This window comes from Mastigoproctus giganteus, chromosome 2 (assembly GCF_048544385.1).
Source record: "Mastigoproctus giganteus isolate SK-2022 chromosome 2, ASM4854438v1, whole genome shotgun sequence".
Lineage (NCBI taxonomy): Eukaryota > Metazoa > Arthropoda > Arachnida > Uropygi > Thelyphonidae > Mastigoproctus > Mastigoproctus giganteus.
Window position 1 is genome coordinate 133,837,942 of NC_143576.1, and position 22,766 is coordinate 133,860,707.

At 40.6% G+C, this 22,766-nt stretch overlaps 1 protein-coding gene across 1 annotated transcript in view; it reads left to right on the forward strand.

The window, feature by feature from the left end:
- LOC150089578 (DNA (cytosine-5)-methyltransferase PliMCI-like) overlaps window positions 1–22,766 on the forward strand; it is a 596,839-nt gene that overhangs the window by 150,335 nt on the left and 423,738 nt on the right. Inside the window, exon 10 of the mRNA XM_090368675.1 lies at window positions 18,283–18,434. Coding sequence (XP_090224801.1) covers window positions 18,283–18,434 — 152 coding nt within the window. The remainder of the gene's footprint in view (window positions 1–18,282; window positions 18,435–22,766) is intronic.

Below are 22,766 nucleotides of genomic sequence, written 5' to 3' on the forward strand. Positions count from 1 at the left end.
ACACCGCTTCAGGAAAGCATTTCCGACCCCATATTGCTATATGATTTCGAGTTGTCAGGATGTACCCTACCCCTCTTAGAAGTTCTGAAACGTTTAACTGAAACACCCTGTATAAATATCATATGCACGGGGATTTATATCTGTATTTGGGAGTACTTACCAATGTGAAAAGACATTTTCGATAATGAAATATGTAAAATCGCAATACAGATCATTATTAACGGATGACCATTTGCAAACAACTTTAATGATAGGAAGTACTAACTTTGAACTCTAGTATGATGAAATATTATCTCAGAAAAAACAATTACACTCATTGTATTAGTACAAAATTTAACCGGTTCAATAATACGTTTATTAATAAATGGAAATATTTTATTCATTTTTTTGTAAGTGTCAGCATGTGTATAAATATTATGTAAAATATCACTTCCTAATAAAAAGATTTTGAACCTGTTTTTTTTTTTTGTTGCTCTGAGTAGAATTACCCATGTAAATATCTTCGAGCTTTGCTACCTAGCCCTCCGAGCCTAAAAATTTTACGATCTGTCCCTTAACAAAAAAAGTTTGCCGACCCTTGTGCTAGATAATTGTAGCACAACTGATGATACTTTTCTTTGTTCCTTATGTAAGGAGTGCACTAACTAATCCCACTTTAAAGTTTGGCCTATTACTAGATGAATTTTTGTCAGTGAAGAAATGTGTTGATGCTCTAGATATAAATAAAGCAGTAACCTGCCCTTAATGCCATACTTCCAATTTGTGCAGTAGTCTTCCCTGTGTAACAATATCAAAAGCTTTCCTGAAATTCAAGTACTGGGTGGTTATAAAATAAGTTTTCATATTCAAGAGACCCTAGTTTCAAAACAGTTAGAGTAAGTGCTGTGGAAATCGGTAGGTATGCCATTTAGGGCATGGGGAAGCGATTTGTAGAAAAAAAAAATTAATTCAAATTTCTGCCACCAGGGAAAAACAGCACTGCACATATGTAAAAGTTGTCAATTACTTCAAGACACGTTGCTTATGCAAATGACATACTGAGATAAAAGCAGAAAGGACAATGCCACCTTCAATAACCATTATGGCTCTTACAAACAAGGAACGTGCCCTTTTATTTAAACTGTTTTACCAAATAATAGTAATGCTAATGCAGCACTACGTAAATATCGGAAACTTAGTGGAAGGTGTTGGGCATAAGCCCGCATGGAGCTGCCGCTGGTGCAGATCTTGGTGGTAGTAGCAAATACTCAAGTGAGAACCTTGAGGACTGAGGTGGAGAAAGGTTCCATGTGAACAGCAGTTGAACCTGGGTCAGTCGGTCCTAAGGGATAGGAGAAATCCGCATCAAAATTTTTCGTCCTCCAACAGTTTCACGCAAATATAATTCCGAACAATCAAACCATTGATATCAAGCAGACCAATCTGATTCATCCCCTTCCTTTTAGATCTTATATAAGTAAAGAAGTCTTTGCTGTGTTTCCTTGCATCCTTTACCAAAGATTTTTCATTATCTGCTTTTGCTTGCCTAGCCTGCTTTGACTTGATTACAGACTAGCTTTTATCTACCACAGGCTTCTGTGTTGCCTGATAATTTTATGCATTCCATGCATTTTTCTTCTACGAGTCTCAGCCAAAAGTCTCATTAGTTCACCTAACATCCATTTAGGCCTAAACTTTGAACAGTATTCATAGTTGGTATGAAAAGCTTAGTAGCTTTCAACATTAATTCCTTAAATGCTTCCCATTTAGAATTTCCCATCTAAACAACTGACAGTCCATAATTTATAGTAAAATAAAATGAAAACAGAAAAATCATATCATCATTTAGAATTTACAATAATAACGGTGGAAGAGGTAAATGGAAGGAAAAGATGCCACTCTGAAATTCGGTAAAATAACAGACAGAGAATTGTGGGATCTAAGATGCCATGCAAGTCAGAGAAGATTAATATGCAAAGAACTCAGAGGTTTGTAAGTCTAGAGAATATGTCTAGGAAGTATACAGGGTGTCTCAAAAATATTGGTACAAACGTTTAGGGGAGGTAGGTAACATCTAAAGGAATGTGAATCGCATAGGAACCCATAATCGGAAACATCATGGGAAAGTAGTAGCAGAGGCACAAGAAGCAGAAATGACACAAGAGAGTAATTAGTGGCAAACATTTATTTAACATAATATTAACAATGGTGTATGAAATGGATGTAACATTTCATGATGTAACATTTCTGTTGTAACATCTGAGACGTGATGCATGTGTGACACCGATGCAGCATGGATTGGCAGACATGGTTGAACACACCTAGAGTTTCTTTGACAGTAGCAGCAGCGCAGACAAGTCTCGCCACGAGATCCATTTCCGTCTCCACAGGCGATTCATACACAATAGATTTGAGGGGCCCTCACAGAAAGAAATCAAGGCTCGATACATCAGGTGAGCATGGGGACCAGGCAATGTGTCCATCACGGCCAATTCATCGACGCTAAAAACACCTGTTCAAATGGTCATGAACACACCTTCCATAATGGGCGGTGCCCCATCATGTTGAAACCAAATGTTGCGTCTCACATTTGCTGGAACATTGTCAAGTAACCCTGGTAGAACTTGTTCAAGAAAGATCCGATATTTAGTGGAGTTCATGCGGAATGGTAACAGGTATGGGCCGATTAAGCAGTCACCGACCATACCTGTCCACACATTTATTGCAAAGCGATGTGCCGCATGGGGGCGCACACCACGTGGGTTGTTGTGAGCCCATACATGAGCATTGTGCTGATTGAATAAGCCTTCTCGAGTGAAATAAGCCTCATCCGTGAACAAAACATAGGCTGGAAAATTCAAGTCTTGAACACTTTCTTGGAGAAACCACTGTGCAAAAGCCACACATGCAGGATGATCTTGGGAGAGCAGTAACTGAACCCTTTGGAGATGAAAGGGGTGTAAGGAATCATCGTGCCAGACACCTGTACACTGCAACAAGACACTCCTAAGGCAGAGGCAACGGCATGTGTGCTGGTAGTAGGATTATTCTGGGCAGCATTCAACACACTTTCTTCCACGGTGGGAGTTCGTGTTGAACACGGTCTGCCCGCACTACTCTTGTTACCTCTAAATGACCCATAATCGCACAAATTTTGATGCACACGTGCAAACAAACGGTGGTCCGTTACATGTCTGTCTGTCTGGGAAGTGTTCTCCATAAATTCGTTGAGCAGCTCGTCCATTGCTCTCTGCTAATCCATACACTAGGTGCATGTCTGCCAGCTCACAGTTCGTACATCGATGCATGCTCTTCGTGTGGCGACTACTGCTTGAATGAGTAAACCAGAAATTTTCCCTCTCACGAACTGATGAACAGTGCCGTGTACTGACTTACGGTGCCATTTCCGGTTATGGTTTACTATGCGATTTACATTCCTTTATATGTTACCTACTGTAGGCATTTCCTTTTACCTTATTGCATTGACTTGCCAATTGTAATCCTGGTTGGCTTGTCAGTCGTAAGGGTATTGTTTTATACTTTGCCTCGCCAATTGTAGGCATAAATTGTTTGGTTTTTATTATTAACCATATACCCTTGGCTACTAAGCTAAGCTAAACCCTACTTTAATTTTATTTATGGATACTATCAAGTTATCCTTTGGCTTCTGACTGCTTCTACACAATTTCAGGTTTAATTGCACTTTTAGCTAGGAATTGAGTGAGGCAATTGACAAACACACTTAAAAAGTTTAACATGTTTAATTATAGAAATTGACTTAAAGGTTTACAAAATTGATCAACAAAACTCTTCATATTACAAACATTCCTCACTGGGATAAATCAAAACAATAAGTTCATTCAGCATATCTTGTTACTAAATTGAAACAATAGTTCCTTTACAATATCCAATTTGTTTATCCAGTTATTCCTTAGGCTAGTTCAAAATATCACAGTTAGGATTTCAGAATGCCTTTCTTCCCCTCTTGATTATTCTCTTGACTAGAATTAATAATATGAAACAGTACTTACAATTAATTTCACTTCTCCGACCTTTTGGACCAGTTCCTTTATCTTCTAGCACTTTCTTTAACGACTTCCACATCAGATTAAACTCTCCTCTATCAAACTCACTTTGAAGTGACATATACTTATTAACTGCCCACTTATTTTAACTTACTTGAAACTACTAGTTTCATAACCGTAACTAATTACAATTTCCAAACACGACTTTCCTCGATTACTAACTTACTCGCTGCTTCCAACTTGTTAACTCCGAAAGACTCATGCCCTTACACCGGCAAATCCTCTCGTCTGTAATCCGACAATATTCTCGCTGTTTCTCGACTGTTACTTTCATGGAACTCCTTCCCTTACGGAACAACTCCTACCACTATAACTCCTCCCTCTATAACCAACTTAATGCTACTAAACCAGTCCTTATATATCCCATTTTTACCCATGATTCCTTGAATTTTGACCTGACCTCCCCTAGGTAAGTCGAACGTTCCCCGCAAATTTCCCCCCTCCCCCAAAATAAGCTTAAGCTTACACTACTTCCCCTAAATGTTTGTACCAATATTTTTGAGACACCCTGTATATACTAACTCATTCTGAAGCCTGAGAGGGACTAAGTGGCTTTGCAATTCTACAGAGCTTCAAACATTTTAGGTTTATACAATACTCACAATATCTAATATAAAAATATATCACGATAATCCATCTGAAAAATTAGTAGTGGATATGGTTCCTGTAATGGAATGCAGCTTTTCCTAAATATTAACTTTAATAAGGCCCACCCTCCAACTTAGCAGTGATGATTCTTCAGGCTTAAGTGACCAGCAGACTGCACATATGAAGAAAGCATGTACTTTGCCCATCCACTGCACTACTGAAGCCAGGAATTATTCTTAGGTTATGGAGATATATGAGGAACTGGTAAGGTATGCTGGTGCAGCACACCTTACCAGTTCCTTGTTACTACTCTTTCATAATGGAGGTAGACGGTTGTGCAAATAATTCATCATTGTCATAAGGCTAAACTGTTTTATCAGAATGTACAGAGTTTAAAAAATAAGAAGGGGAGGATTATTTAATTCGGCCAGTTCATTATCTGTGGGAAGTTATTAGAAATTGGTTACTAATAATTTACAAACCGAGATTTTTTTAAGGTTATCTTTTAGGATGTCTACCTTTAAGGTGTCTTCAAACCCTACCCATTTAAACTCTGCATCGAATAAAGTGTTATGGAGTTGTAGAGTATCAGAAATTGAGATATGTGGTGAGGTTTATTTTAATTCTGATTACCTGCCTCTTTTTTTCTTTGCCAGTGACTGGGGTGACAAAGGGTGGAAAAAATGACATGGGTGGAAAAAATAAGTAGTAACTAAGACTGTCTGTGTGCTGCTGAAATATGTTATGTGGACCTTGTGGGATTTTGGTTTCAGGAGTGTGCAGTTTCTCTGTATTTCAAACTCTGATAGATTAGTCATTATTCTGTAAAAAGCAACAGTTATTTCACCAATTAGAGAAGTTTCCATCTGACAGTATACGAAGCTTGTTTTCGTGGGCTTGAAACTGTTGTATCACCACACACACTTGTGTCTAATCTGGTATGAGATTTTTTGGAAAGTTCCTTGTGTCTGAATAGGATGTTAAATGCCAAGAAGTGATTTTTGCATTGCTTCTATTAGAATGAGAAAGGAAGTGATTCTTACACTGCTTCTATTAGAATGAACACCAGCCTGGAAAGTGAGTTAATGGGGATTTCAGGAACTGCTGGGAGTCAGCATGAAACAAGTAAATACATGGGTTGTGTTAGGGTAATTAAGAGTAAGAACAAGTGCATGTATAATTGCATGTACACCAATGCTAGGAGTATAGCAAATAAATTTGATAAATTTGAAGTGCTGGTTAGGACATAAAAGGTGGATATTGTTGGGATATCAGAGATGATAATCCCAACAGTATCAAAGAGATGATGTCACCCAGACATAGGGAATGCACAATTGGGATTTAGGGAGTACAATATGTACAGACAGGTTAGGAAGGGAGGAGGGGTTATGCTGTTAGTTAAGAAACATAAAATCTAAGGAAATGCTTCCAGTTGACATAGTCAACTGGAAGCATTTCCTTAGATTTTGAGTCAGTTTGGTGTGACATAAACACTAGGAAAGAAAAAGTGAGGGTAGCAGTTTGTTATAGACCTAATGACTCTGATGAGTACAATGAACAATCATACAGAGAAATAGAGTAGGCCCATAAATCAGAATGTCTTATAATGGGGAATTTTAATATCCCAGATATTGAATGGAACTTGTGGTTTGGTGACTTGCACACTAGCAAGACATTGCTAGTGTGCGAGTGGATTTATTGGATGATTGTTTTTTTAGAGCAGTATGCTTAAGAGGTAACCAGGAGTACTACTCTTGATCTGATTATCAGCAGTAATTATTATGTAGTATTATTCAAACATTAAGAATTTACAGATAAAGGAACCATTATGTGGCAGTGATCACATTGTACTGATTAGCATTAGCCATAGTAGAGGCATATGATGCAAGAAAGCAAGCTTATGCAGCATCAGCCAAAAAACTTCCACTTTATCCCTCCGTTCATTCGAAATACCTGTCCAGCTGAGCCTTAAATTTATTTAGGCTATCAACTTCAACAACATGGGATGGAAGTCTGTTCCACCAACCAACTACCCGCTGGCTAAAGGCAAATTTCCGCACGTCTGTCCTACATCTGTCTTTCCTCAATTTGAATTTATGCCCTCTCAGGTGATTATTCTCAGCAAGAGGCAGAATCCCATCAGCATTGAGCATGCTCAAACCATTCATGGCTTTATACACCTCTATCAGATCACCTCGCCGGTGCCTAGTCTCTAGACACTGCAGTTTGCAAAACTTAAGCCTTTCTTCGTAAGAGCAACCCTTTGTTCCATTCACTAATCTTGTTGCCCTTCTCTGTATTCGTTCCAGCAGCTCTACATCCTTCTTGAAATGAGGCCTCCAGACCTGTATACAGTACTCAAGGTGTGGCCTGACCATTGCCTTATACAAGGGAATAATCACCTCCTTATCCCTGCTAGAAAAATTCCTGTATATCATTGATAAGACACTATGAGCTACTCTTGCAGACTGTCTGCACTGCTCAGAGAACTTCACATCTGCCTGCACAATTATCCCCAGGTCCTTTTCATTCTCTACCACTGTCAGTGTAGTACCACAGAGTTGATACGTTGCTCTGGGGTTTCTGTTTCCCATATGTAATACTTTACATTTGTCAATGTTAAACTTAATTTGTCACCTCTCAGCCCATCTGCTCAACTTTTCTAGATCCTGTTGCAGCAGTGTACTGTCATTAGTGTCATTAACAGCCCTGCTAACCTTTGTACTTCTGCAAACTTGGATATTAAGCCTGATATACCATCACCAATATCATTTATAAATACAGAAAACAACAATGGACCCAACACTGAACTCTGAGGGACTCTACTAATAACATTAGTCCACGAAGAGCAGTGTCCATTGATTACCACTCTCTGTCTTCTCCCACTCAACCATCCCTTTATCCATAGTAGCAATTTGCCTCCAATGCCACACTGCTCCAATTTGTGCAGCAGTCTTCCATGTGCAACAGTACCAATGGCTTTTCTAAGATCCAAATATATGATATCAAAGTTATTCTTTGCATCTAGTTCCTTTGCGACTACACCATGGTATCCAATCAAATTGGTCAGGCAAGACTTCCCCTTAACAAAACCATGCTGTGTCCGAGCTATAACTGAAGTCTTGTCTAGATGATCCTGGAATGCTTCTTTAACCAGTGCCTCCATTAATTTTCCTGGAACAGAAGTTAAACTCACAGGTCTATAATCACTTGTGCCAGCCTTTGATCCTCCTTTGTGAATTGGGGTCACATTTGAACATCTCCAGTCTATAGGTACCTCCCCTGAGTCCAAGGAAGCTCTCATAATTATGGCTAAGGGTTTGCTTACTTCCTTTGCTGCCTCCTTTAATATAACTGGATAGATCCCATCCACCCCAGGTGCCTTTCTTGTGTTTATCTTCAACAATTTCTCCTCCACTTTATTCTCAGTTATTACAAGATTATCTAGCTTGACTACCTAGATTATCTAGCTCATTCCCCTCGCTGAATAACTCCTCATGTGTGAATGTCGATGCAAAATATTCATTTAGTTTGTTAGCTACCTGAGCAGAATCATCAACACTTGAACCGTCGATATCAAGTGGACCAATCTGATTCATCCCCTTCCTTCTAGAGTTTACATAAGTAAAGAACTCTTTGCTGTTTTTCTTTGCATCCTTTTCCAAAGATTTCTCGTAATCTGCCTTCGCCTGCCTAACCTCCTTTGTAACTTAGTTACAGATCAACTTATATCTATCATAGGCTTGTGTGTCACGTGTTAATTTATATGTACCCATCCATTTTTCTTCTCTGCCATATGTCTCATTAGTTCATCTGACATCCATTTAGGCCTAAACCTTTAACAATATTTCTTAGTTGGTATGTAAAGCCTTGTAGCTTCCAAGATAAGTTCTTTGAATGCTTCCCATTTTGAATTTGCTGTTGGTAACATCATCAGTTGGTCCCACTGTATAGAATTTAAATATTGTCTCAGACCATCGTAGTCGCCTTTACGAAAGCAATAACCCTTCCCTTTACCCCTGATGGTATTTACATCTTTGAGTAAATCCCCCTTCAGCACACTGTGATCACTGTCACCTAGTGGTTCCTCTATCTGCAGATTCTTAATGCATGAAGAATCACTGCTGATAATCAAATCAAGAGTATTACTCCCTCTAGTTGCCTCCCGAACATGCTACTATAGAAAACAATCATCCAATAAATCCACAAAAGCCTTGCTAGTTGTGACTGACGAATTCACAAATTCTAGTAAATATGTGGGAAATTAAAATTCCCCATTATAAGACTCTCTGATTTACTGGCCCAGTCTATTTCCCTGTACAGTTTCTTATTATAATCATCAGAGTTATTAGGCCTATAGCACACTCCTACTCTTAATTTTGATCTCCCAATTCTTATGTCACACCAAACTGACTCGACACTGCACTGTCCAGCGATGTCGACTGGCTTCACTTAACTAATAGCATAACCCCTCCTCCCTTCCTATCCTGTCTATCCTGTCTGTAGTCGTACTCCTCAAATTCCAGTTCTGCATTCCTTATATCTGTGTGACACCACGTCTCTGATATCCCAACAATCATCCAAGCATCCAAGGTGGATACCTTGGATGCTTTGAGCAGTACCTGAAATTCATCAAATTTATTTACCAAACTCCTAGCATTGGGGTACACACAAGTATACATGCACCTGTTCTTTTTCTTAGTTACTCTAACACAACCCATGTGTTTACTTGTCCGCAGTGACTCCCAGCAGTCCAGGATATTTCAGAGACTGCTGGGAGTCCCTAAATAACATTATGGACTCCCAGCAGTCTCTGAAATATCCTGCATCTTGTTTTCCAGGCTTCTGCTCATTCCAATAGAAGCAGTGCAAGAATCACTTTCACCTCTGCCAGTGGCTACTGTTAATCTATTAGTCCTTGTATCCCCCCAAGCTAGCAGTTTTGTGACCCACCTAACACTGCCTCGATAACATCAGCAAATATACTTGCTCCCTTTTTATTTAAGTGTATCCCGTCCCTGTAGAAGCAGTCCCTTCTGTTAACAAGTACAGACCAGGCTGAAAAAAATTCTACCCCTAATGTGAAATTTACTTAAAGTTTTAACTACCACTAGGGATAAAGGGACGGGTGTTTGCTTTCATAAAGGCGACTGCAGAGATATCAGACAGTTTTCAAATTCTATACAGTGAGACCAACCGATGATGTTACCAACAGCAAATTCTAAATGGGAAGCACTTAAGGAATTAATCTTGGAAGATACTAGGCTTTTCATACCAACTAAGAATACTGTTCAAAGTTTAGGCCTAAATGGATGTTATGTGAACTAATGAGATTCCTTTAGTTGATATCCAACAGGTGTCACTTGATGATCTGGTTTTGGGATGGTCAGTGAAAGAATAAGAGAAGAAAGATACAGCTTGCAGTCACAAAAATGAGAAATTGAATGTACAGTCAGTCCTCATATAGCACGATAGTTGTGTTCCTAGAAACCCTCGTGCAATGCAAAATCGTGCAATATAATCGTGCAACAGGCCCTATGGGAAAAATAGGGCCACCCAAGATTGAACACACATTGGTAACCAAAACATTACCAAACACAATAAATAATCGTAATAAAATACTTACGTATTTTATAATGATTAAAATGCGTAATAAAAAATAATAGATATTTATTTAAAGTATACCCAGTATAAAATAAAATAAAATAAAATAAAATATTTCAGTAGCTTTCGGAACTCGTGTCCCTTCGTCAACTGACAAATTTGAATACATTACAAGCAAAGTGTGGCACGTTACTCATTCGTCATTGTTGTAGCACGGACGTGTGCTGCCTTGCGCCAGTGATCATCCATCAATAAAACGGTTGTCTCCAGGATGGGATGTATACGCATGCCTTTCTGGCGATTTAATGCCTTAGGGTTGTTCATTATGTTTAGTGACTCTAGCCATAGGCGGTGGCGAAAGTGTCGCGCGTGGTCCACTATCTCAAAGTCGCGCTTGGGGTCAAGATCGTGGTTGGTAGCCCAAAAATGTTCTGCAAGCGCGGACTGGTCAGTTTCGGCAAGCCGGATTGCTCTGTCGTGTTCCGTGAGGCGATCCTGGAGACGTCTCGATGTCTCACCTACGTAGCAACTGTTACAGGCCCTACAGGTGATACGGTACACTACATTGCTGCGTAAGACAGGTGTGACAGGGGTCTTCACACTGGAGACAAGTGAACGTAGGTTCCTACCTGGTAATTGTACACATTTGATGTTGTAACTTCTCAGGATCTTCGAGATACGTCCTGACACTCCTGGATAGTACGGAATGTAGGCGGATGATATGCCGACTTGCTTCGGAGGTCTTGGGTTGGAAGTAAGTTCTTGTGCCTGTAACAAGCATCTGTTTAGTACATGGGATGGATAACCGCATCTGGTTAGGTCCGCCTTCACACAGGAGATCTCGTTACGTCTAATTGTGTCGGTGCTGGAATGGCTCCAGGCCCTGGAGAACAGGGTGCGGGCAGTGCTATTGAGATGGCTTGGAGCGTGGCCGGACCCGTAGTTGGTGAATTGACCGCACCACATGGGTTTGCGGTATACTGAGGTCTCTAGATGTGGGCCTACGCGATGCACTAGCACGTCCAGAAACGGGAGCGAACCGTCCACCTCTGATTCTACGGTAAACTTGATGAAATTGGATAGAGAGTTGAGGTATTCTAGTAGTACGGTTTCAGAACCACGTGGTATTATGGTAAAAATATCGTCGACATATCTACACCACGTTGTAATAGGTGTAGGTGGGTTCTGGTGTATCTGCTTCTCCAGATCTTCCATGGCGATGTTAGCTACTACGGAACTGACAGGGGCACCCATAGCAGTGCCATGTACTTGTTTGTAGAGTGAGTCTTCAAAGGTGAAGATGCTGCTAGAGAGGCATAGGTTGAGGGCGGTACAGATGTCATCAGTGGATAGTGACGTCCTGGATTGGAGGCTTAAGTCGCTCTCAAGGAGCCTTCTGGCGCAGTGCGCGGCCTGTTGGACGGGAATCGAGGTGAATAAAGAAACCACGTCAAATGATGCCATGACAGAGTTATCAGGGATTGAAATGTCCTTAATGGTGTTAATGAATTCACTGCTGTTTTTAACGGTGTGAGATGTATTACCTATAAGAGGCGAGAGGAGGCTCGCGATGTGTTTGGACAGTTCATACGTTGGGGCACTGCAGCAAGACACTATAGGTCTGAGAGGAATACCCGGTTTATGGATCTTTGGTAATCCGTAGAATTGCGGTAGTTGGCAGCCAGTAGCACGCAGAAGATGGTGAGTCGCGGTCGGGATCTTCTTATCTTTAAGCCATGCGTGGACAAGTTTATTAACATTTGCTTCCAGACGTTTCAAGACTTTAACGGGAGGATCAGGTAGAGGTTCATATACGTTAGGATCGAGTAATAGGGCCAAGGCTTTCTCTCGGTAGGCTGATCGGTCCAGCACAACAGTCCGGCGCCCTTTATCCGCAGGAAGTACAACGATGGAGTTGTCTTTTCTTATAGATGACAGGGCGGCACGTTGGCGGTGGTTGAGGTTTGAGCACGTTTTTCGAGTGTTGCGGAGGACTGCGGCAGTCTTGAATCGGATCTCGTTGGCAGTTTCTTCGGGAAGGTTGGTAATACTGGCTTCTATACCCATAGCGAGCTGTGTGATGGGAGGTTTCGATGGTATAACGGCGAATTTCATACCGTTTGATAAAACACTCAGCTGCTCGTTGGACAGTTGTTTGTTACTTAGATTCAAGACGAAAGAAGTCGTGTCGTCTGAACGAGTGTTCGTCTTTAAGGAGTTAGTTTCTATGCTCAAGTTTATGAACTTGCGCTGTTGGCGTAAACGGTAGGTATCCGAGGTCTGACTAGCCCGATGGCAGATGGTATGTATAAGGTTTGTAAATACAATAGGCGAGACCTTACCTTGTAGATGTTGTAACAGTCTGGACTTGTTGTAGTCAGCGTTCCTGATTTCACGGTGGAGATGGGATATCCATAAATTTAACGTGCGTAGGCTGAAGTTAAAGCAGGCACGATCCATATGAGAGTTGTGGAACGGGGCTTTGTATCGGAACCCTTTAGGTATAATTCGATTGCTTTTGCATCTGTGTGCGAAGCGTAAATGTTGCCTGTAGCGAGCTATTGAGAGGAAGTACTTTTGCAACTGTGCACAATCGTTGTAGGTATTATGGCCATAAAGTGATCGAATAGTGACAAATGGGCCTGGAGTACTGGGGTCCATAGTTTAACAAATAGATATTTATTTAAAGTATACCCAGTATAAAATAAAATAAAATATTTCAGTAGCTTTCGGAACTCGTGTCCCTTCGTCAACTGACAAATTTGAATACATTACAAGCAAAGTGTGGCACGTTACTCATTCGTCATTGTTGTAGCACGGACGTGTGCTGCCTTGCGCCAGTGATCATCCATCAATAAAACGGTTGTCTCCAGGATTGGATGTATACGCATGCCTTTCTGGCGATTTAATGCCTTAGGGTTGTTCATTATGTTTAGTGACTCTAGCCATAGGCGGTGGCGAAAGTGTCGCGCGTGGTCCACTATCTCAAAGTCGCGCTTGGGGTCAAGATCGTGGTTGGTAGCCCAAAAATGTTCTGCAAGCGCGGACTGGTCAGTTGGGCCTGTAGGGCCTGTAACAGTTGCTACGTAGGTGAGACAACGAGACGTCTCCAGGATCGCCTCACGGAACACGACAGAGCAATCCGGCTTGCCGAAACTGACCAGTCCGCGCTTGCAGAACATTTTTGGGCTACCAACCACGATCTTGACCCCAAGCGCGACTTTGAGATAGTGGACCACGCGCGACACTTTCGCCACCGCCTATGGCTAGAGTCACTAAACATAATGAACAACCCTAAGGCATTAAATCGCCAGAAAGGCATGCGTATACATCCAATCCTGGAGACAACCGTTTTATTGATGGATGATCACTGGCGCAAGGCAGCACACGTCCGTGCTACAACAATGACGAATGAGTAACGTGCCACACTTTGCTTGTAATGTATTCAAATTTGTCAGTTGACGAAGGGACACGAGTTCCGAAAGCTACTGAAATATTTTATTTTATTTTATACTGGGTATACTTTAAATAAATATCTATTTGTTAAACTATGGACCCCAGTACTCCAGGCCCATTTGTCACTATTCGATCACTTTATGGCCATAATACCTACAACGATTGTGCACAGTTGCAAAAGTACTTCCTCTCAATAGCTCGCTACAGGCAACATTTACGCTTCGCACACAGATGCAAAAGCAATCGAATTATACCTAAAGGGTTCCGATACAAAGCCCCGTTCCACAACTCTCATATGGATCGTGCCTGCTTTAACTTCAGCCTACGCACGTTAAATTTATGGATATCCCATCTCCACCGTGAAATCAGGAACGCTGACTACAACAAGTCCAGACTGTTACAACATCTACAAGGTAAGGTCTCGCCTATTGTATTTACAAACCTTATACATACCATCTGCCATCGGGCTAGTCAGACCTCGGATACCTACCGTTTACGCCAACAGCGCAAGTTCATAAACTTGAGCATAGAAACTAACTCCTTAAAGACGAACACTCGTTCAGACGACACGACTTCTTTCGTCTTGAATCTAAGTAACAAACAACTGTCCAACGAGCAGCTGAGTGTTTTATCAAACGGTATGAAATTCGCCGTTATACCATCGAAACCTCCCATCACACAGCTCGCTATGGGTATAGAAGCCAGTATTACCAACCTTCCCGAAGAAACTGCCAACGAGATCCGATTCAAGACTGCCGCAGTCCTCCGCAACACTCGAAAAACGTGCTCAAACCTCAACCACCGCCAACGTGCCGCCCTGTCATCTATAAGAAAAGACAACTCCATCGTTGTACTTCCTGCGGATAAAGGGCGCCGGACTGTTGTGCTGGACCGATCAGCCTACCGAGAGAAAGCCTTGGCCCTATTACTCGATCCTAACGTATATGAACCTCTACCTGATCCTCCCGTTAAAGTCTTGAAACGTCTGGAAGCAAATGTTAATAAACTTGTCCACGCATGGCTTAAAGATAAGAAGATCCCGACCGCGACTCACCATCTTCTGCGTGCTACTGGCTGCCAACTACCGCAATTCTACGGATTACCAAAGATCCATAAACCGGGTATTCCTCTCAGACCTATAGTGTCTTGCTGCAGTGCCCCAACGTATGAACTGTCCAAACACATCGCGAGCCTCCTCTCGCCTCTTATAGGTAATACATCTCACACCGTTAAAAACAGCAGTGAATTCATTAACACCATTAAGGACATTTCAATCCCTGATAACTCTGTCATGGCATCATTTGACGTGGTTTCTTTATTCACCTCGATTCCCGTCCAACAGGCCGCGCACTGCGCCAGAAGGCTCCTTGAGAGCGACTTAAGCCTCCAATCCAGGACGTCACTATCCACTGATGACATCTGTACCGCCCTCAACCTATGCCTCTCTAGCAGCATCTTCACCTTTGAAGACTCACTCTACAAACAAGTACATGGCACTGCTATGGGTGCCCCTGTCAGTTCCGTAGTAGCTAACATCGCCATGGAAGATCTGGAGAAGCAGATACACCAGAACCCACCTACACCTATTACAACGTGGTGTAGATATGTCGACGATATTTTTACCATAATACCACGTGGTTCTGAAACCGTACTACTAGAATACCTCAACTCTCTATCCAATTTCATCAAGTTTACCGTAGAATCAGAGGTGGACGGTTCGCTCCCGTTTCTGGACGTGCTAGTGCATCGCGTAGGCCCACATCTAGAGACCTCAGTATACCGCAAACCCATGTGGTGCGGTCAATTCACCAACTACGGGTCCGGCCACGCTCCAAGCCATCTCAATAGCACTGCCCGCACCCTGTTCTCCAGGGCCTGGAGCCATTCCAGCACCGACACAATTAGACGTAACGAGATCTCCTGTGTGAAGGCGGACCTAACCAGATGCGGTTATCCATCCCATGTACTAAACAGATGCTTGTTACAGGCACAAGAACTTACTTCCAACCCAAGACCTCCGAAGCAAGTCGGCATATCATCCGCCTACATTCCGTACTATCCAGGAGTGTCAGGACGTATCTCGAAGATCCTGAGAAGTTACAACATCAAATGTGTACAATTACCAGGTAGGAACCTACGTTCACTTGTCTCCAGTGTGAAGACCCCTGTCACACCTGTCTTACGCAGCAATGTAGTGTACCGTATCACCTGTAGGGCCTGTAACAGTTGCTACGTAGGTGAGACATCGAGACGTCTCCAGGATCGCCTCACGGAACACGACAGAGCAATCCGGCTTGCCGAAACTGACCAGTCCGCGCTTGCAGAACATTTTTGGGCTACCAACCACGATCTTGACCCCAAGCGCGACTTTGAGATAGTGGACCACGCGCGACACTTTCGCCACCGCCTATGGCTAGAGTCACTAAACATAATGAACAACCCTAAGGCATTAAATCGCCAGAAAGGCATGCGTATACATCCCATCCTGGAGACAACCGTTTTATTGATGGATGATCACTGGCGCAAGGCAGCACACGTCCGTGCTACAACAATGACGAATGAGTAACGTGCCACACTTTGCTTGTAATGTATTCAAATTTGTCAGTTGACGAAGGGACACGAGTTCCGAAAGCTACTGAAATATTTTATTTTATTTTATTTTATACTGGGTATACTTTAAATAAATATCTATTTGTTAAACTATGGACCCCAGTACTCCAGGCCCATTTGTCACTATAAAAAATAATATTATAATTTTTATAATATTTTTTATTATTATTATATTATATTTTATTATAATATAAAATACTTACGTAATAAAATACGTAAGTATTTTATTACGACCATTACGTCATAAAATATTGCTAATGCTTTTGCTTCTATCGTAAGCAAACTCGTTTTTTGTTTGATTTTCTATCGAAACAGATGACAGCCGTTCCATCTCTTCCAATTCTCTGTGTCTTAATCTAATGGATTTTAATTACACTTTGAGTTGGTCCTACTATGAAAGTTGTTTTTATTTTCTCTGCATTCTTTTTAATTCTCGGCGTTGCCTCATTTGGGTCTGTAGCATGTGCAATATCACGTGGTCTTTTATTTCGCTCAAAGCGTTTCACAATTTCATATTTTTTCTCTATTGACAGAGGCGGACTGGCCATAAGCCTTACCAGGGAAACCCCGGTGGGCTGGAGGCCGGTGTGATTTTGGCCACAAACCATAGTATGAGGCCACTACAAATTTTCCCAGGTAAGAATTTTTGATCCAGTCCGCCTCTGTTTATCGATATTGCTTTTATTTTTCTCTCTGAATCTGCAGTGTCTTCACCAGGACGCTTCCTTTTCACACCTTTAAGTATTTTACTCATTTTTAGGGAATAAAGCACGATTACAAAACGAGGGGGCACGCTTGATACACATAAACAAAGCTGCACGCGTGTAGCAACTGAATAAACAACACCGTAAAGGCAGAGATACACTATTAACACTCCACATTTTACTAAAGCACATTTCTAGGGGTTACTACCATAAAACAATAAAAACAATTTCCAGTTGCGTTCCTACTAGTGAAATCTGTTATAAACTGGTAGTAAACTCGATCTAATTGCATTTGCGACTATACCGATAGCTGGAATTGTGTGGGTTTTTACCTTATTATGGTGAAATGTGTTTCCCCTACACTGATATAAAAAACATAACTACATTTTCAGAATCTTCTCTTCATTCCTATCGTGTTCCGTTCGGTTGGGGTGAGTCTGCGTTTGACTGCCATTTCTTGTAAACACGAAGACGAATTGTGCATAAACGAATTCTGTTCGTATTATATAAGATATCGTTCCCCTATTTATAAATCGTGTATGATCGAATTCGTGTAGTGTAAACACGTGTTATACGAGGACTGACTGTATTTGTGAATACTAATAAACAATAGTTTGAGTTCAAACAATCAAAAAAAAAAAGTGAAAAATAAAATTTTTTTTATTATTGTTTTTTTATTATTTTTTATTATTTTTTTAATAATAAAAAATAATAAAAAATGAAAAAATAATTTTTTATTATTTTTTATTATTGTGCAGCATATATTTAATATATGCTGCACAAGTAGCTATATTTCATTATCAGATCATGTGATGTGAACATACTTGCAAAATGAAGTATTTTGCAAGTATCCATTACAAAATCATCCTCCCTTTCCAAGCACCTAGGCCGACCGGGCTAGCCGAGTGGGTAAAGTAACTGCCCGGCAACCCAAAGGTCGCGGGTTCGATTCCCGCCTCGGGCTTGGATCAAAGTACTGCAAAAACCTTGGGAGGTGCAATATGGCCACAGAAGCCGATGCGCCAACAACTATCAAATCAAATCAAATCCAAGCACCTACCTACGTATAATAGACAACCTCTTATGTAGGACTCAGTTTTTTTGCTGTTTCTGATTTTTTACTTGTATTTTAATGATATAAACCATTGCAATAATGCTCAACAATGAGAAATATTTTAATGTATTTTTAGACTCTAACAGTTGCTGTTAGTCATTGTGCTCTTAGTTAAAAAAATATTGATCTCTTAACCATTTAGCATATGCTGAATACTTTTTGATGGCTCCTAGTGAAGCATACAGTACTTTTATGGATATGATGAAGGAGAAGATTCATTTAAGCAAAACTGTTATTGAATTTCTTGTCAGTGATCCAGATGCTAGTTATGAAGATCTTCTGAATAAAATTCAGGTAAAAATTAATATAAATTTATTATGCACAAAAACCCTCAAGTAAAAAATTCCTATTTTATTTTCCATTTTGTTCAAAATTTTTTCATTATTTTAATGAGGTATTTCAATTTATTGTTGATTTTTTTTTATTGAATTCCATCACCTAGGATAGGCGCCTCCATAGCCAGGCGGGCAGGAGCAGCAGTGCGTAGCACATGCTTCTTGATTAGACCGGGGTTCGAGCCTGTGATCACTAAATACGGAGGATGTGGAAAGGTCAGGGAACGACCACTGCATATCCCCGGAGCAATATGGCCTTAGTTGCTAATTAATGCTCCTAAAAACCAAATAATAACAACAACAACATCACCTAGGATAGAATTCATCAAATGATTCTGAAACAGCAAATTAAATAAGTATTTTGATACAGAATTAGGATTTGCCTCTTGTATAACTCTTTTTTTTTTTTTTTTTTTTTTTAATCTAAAAACGAACTGAAACATAAGAAAAAAATCTCTTACTTTATTAGTCAGATCTCTATTTTAATTACTTTTTTATTAATGCATTCTGTTCTCATGCCATGTTTTATTCTGCTAGTCTTCACTTGAAAGACAGCTGTGAAATCTTACATAGCTGATATATTGTGCTTCGATCTAGTGGACATCAATCCTCTCATATTATATACAGTGGGGCTCCAACATCTAATGGTAATTCGTTCCACAAAACCCATTGTATGTTGAAAATATTGTAAGTTGAAACCATTAATACATTGATTCCCTGTGATTCCCCAACAATACATAAAATAGGTATTTCTTATATTTTATACTTCATTTTTACATTAAAAATGAGTGTTTTATAAAGATTATTTAATAAATAGTTATAAAACATTTTAAAATGAAAAACAAACAATAAATTAGCATTTACCTTAGACTTGAAGTGCAGAGGTGATAAAATCAATGGTGGTATAGTGCTGGTAGGACAGTCAAGTGTCAGGTGTCTTTTCAGTCTATTGGCAAAGAAACTGTCCAAAGTGGACTATTTTTGACAACATTTTTGTAGCTTTCTGAAGTAAGAAATTACTTAGTCTTCCATTTTTGCCCATCATGAGTTCAGTGTTTTCAATGTTGGGTTTTTTTTTTTTACCACTTCTCTTGCTCCCAACAAGAAATGACAGTCTTCAACTCTTCAGGTGACGTTTTTTGGGTGTCTTTTTCTCCAGTGTCACTCTCTGTAATTTTCTGCAACTCTTGTAGCTCCTCTATTGTTAGCTCACACCCATGATGTCAATAAGGTCCTCCACATCCTCTTCACCAACTTCCATAACCATTGATTTACCAAGAGTGATAATATCATTTGTCAAGGCACAATCATCTTCAAATCAGTCAACGTTATGGATAATTAAAAGCCAGATGTTTTTCCAGGCTGAATTTAAGCACCTTGTGGAAACATCATTTCAAGAACTTACAATCAGCCTCACGCAATCTAGCATGTTGAACTTCGATCTCCAAAAATCTTTGAGGGGGACAGCATTTTCACCAGAGGTTGCTGCAAAGCAACTTGCGAACGTTTTCATGATGTAAATTTTCTTGAAGTTTGCAATCACTTGCTGGTCCATTGGTTAAAGAAGAGGAATGGCATTGTGTGGCAAAAATTTGACTTGAACAAAGTCAAATTGTGCCTCAAGAGATTGAACAAGTTTGGGATCATGGCCTGGCACATTATCAAACAGGAGCAGTGCCTTCACAGGAAGCTTATTTTTCTCAAGATAACTCTTCATGAAGGACAGAAAACTTCAAGCTCCTATTCAGTGGGGCGCCTCTGTAGCCATGTGGGCAGGAGCAGCAGTGCGTAGTACACGCTTCTTAATTAGACCGGGATTCGAGCCCGTGACTGTCAAATACGGTGGATGCGGAAAGGTCAGGGTATGCACCGCATATCCCCGGAGCAATATGACCTTAGTTGCTAATGCTCCTAAAAAGCAAATAACAAACAACAAACGATTTCCCATTCAGTGAAGATCTTTCCTGTCCAGTTCCTCCTTAAATTTATTCAACCCATCAACTTCCGCAACGACAGATGGAAGTTTGTTCCAGCAATTAATCACCCTCTGGCTAAAGGCAAATTTCTGCACATCTATTCTACATCTGTCTCTTCTTAATTCGAATTTATGCCCCCTTAGGTTCGTAAGGGTCGTAATCTGAACAAGTGGTAGGATCCCATCAGAATTCAGTGTGCTCAACCCATTCAAGGTCTTATACACCTCAATCAGATCACTGCACAGGTGCCTAGTCTCCAGCTACTGCAATTTGCAGAACTTAAGCCTCTCTTGGTAAGAGGATCCCTTCATTCCCCTCATCAATCTTGTTGCCCTTCTCTGTACTTGCTCAAGCATGTCTACATCCTTCCTAAAATGAGGCCTCCAGACCTGTACGCAGTACTCAAGGCGTGGCCTGACCATTGCCTTATACAGAAGGACAATCACCTCATTTTCCCTGCTAGCAAAATTTCTATATATCATTGACAAAACCCCATGACCTGCCCTGGCAGCCTGTCTGCATTGCTCAGAAAACTTCATATCTGCCTGCACAGTTACTCCCAGGTCTTTTTCGTTTTCTACCACCTTAAGTGTAGTACCACACAGTTGGTACAGGGCTAACAGAAACATGGTGCTACCCAGAAATTGTAGGTGACGAGTTCCACTATAGTATGTTTAGTGTATTTTGGAAAGATAAGAGTAGCAGTGGTGTCATGCTTCTCATCAAAAGCAGCCTGATCACAGAAAGAGCTTTTGCTGAGTCTGAGGCTTGCATATGCCAGCATAGAATCTGTGTGGTGTGAGTTAGTTGGAAGCAAAGATATAATGAGAATTGGAGTAAAATACAGACCAGAAGATTGTGAAGAATATGACAAGTCTTTACATGTAAATGGAATGGACAAGCAAGTATGAATATCTTAGTATGAGTGACTTTAATCTGCCCCAGATTGATTAGAATACATGGGAGGGACCTCATCTTGGGGAAAAATTTTTTCTAAATAAACTAGTTGATTATTATTTGTACTAGCATTGTAGAGATAATACTAGGGGGTGAGAATATTCTTGACCTCATCATTACTTGCGAATTAGATGACACCACAAGGCTTAAAATGCAAGAATCATTGGCATATAGCGATCATACGATCATCAGTTTGAAGACAAAGAAAGATGTTACAGTAGTTAAAAGTAAAGGCACAGGTTTTAATTTCAGAAGAGGAACTTTGACAGTTTAAGGTGCTATGTGGCATCTATTAATTGGTCGGATTGCAGAGTGAGGGTGAATACACTTGATTTATGGAATACATTTAATGCAAAAATCACAGAAGCATGAATGCATACATACATACATACCATTAAGAAAATATTGCACGAGGAAGAGGATGCCTAAATGGATGAATGCAGAGCTGGGTGGTCAAGCAGAGCAGAAAAAGATATAATGGGACAGTTACAGAGCAATGAAAAGTACTGAAGCCTGCAACAGCTATGGCACCTCCGTAGCCAGGTGGGCAGGAGCAGTAATGCACAGCACACGCTTCTTGATTAGACCAGGGTTCGAGCCTGTGACCACCAAAATACGGAGGATGCGGAAAGGTCAGGGAATTATCACCACATATCCCCGGAGCATTATGGCCTTAGTTGCTAATGCTCCTAAAAACCAAAACAACAAAAACAGCAATAGCTACAAACTGGTTTGTAATCGCACCGCAGATAAAGTTAGAGAGGCCAAGGCTGCATAAGAGAAAGCACTGGCTAAGGAAGCAAAGCATGGGGAAAAGGAATTTTTCTTGTATGTGAATACAAGGAAGAAAAAAGCGAATTAGATCAGACCATTGTACACTGGGTGTGAGAACGTCTTAGACAACCCAGCTGATGTTGTAGATGAATTGAACAGGTACTTTGCATCTGTCTTTACTCAAGAAAGACCCTTCATGCTGAGAAGAGGCTGTAGAAGTGAGGCTGAATCATATAAAATTGGTTATTTTGAAATTACAGATGACTGTTTATTAGAAAAAACTTTTGATCATAATGGCAAGTAAAGCACCTGGAGTTGATGGCATTTGCACAGTAATTTTGAGGGAGGCCACCAGGGAGTGTATTGAACCATTGGAGTTATGAGAGCATCTTTGGACTCTGGAGAGATTCCTTTGGATTGGAGATGTGTGAACATATCAATACTTAAAGGCAGTTCTAAGAGTGAAGTTGGTAACTATAAACCAGTTAGTTTGACTTCACTGGTAGGGAACATCTTAGAAGCAATGATTAAAAGTGAAATCCAGGGCCATTTAGATAGAAATGGCTTTGTCATTAATGCACATG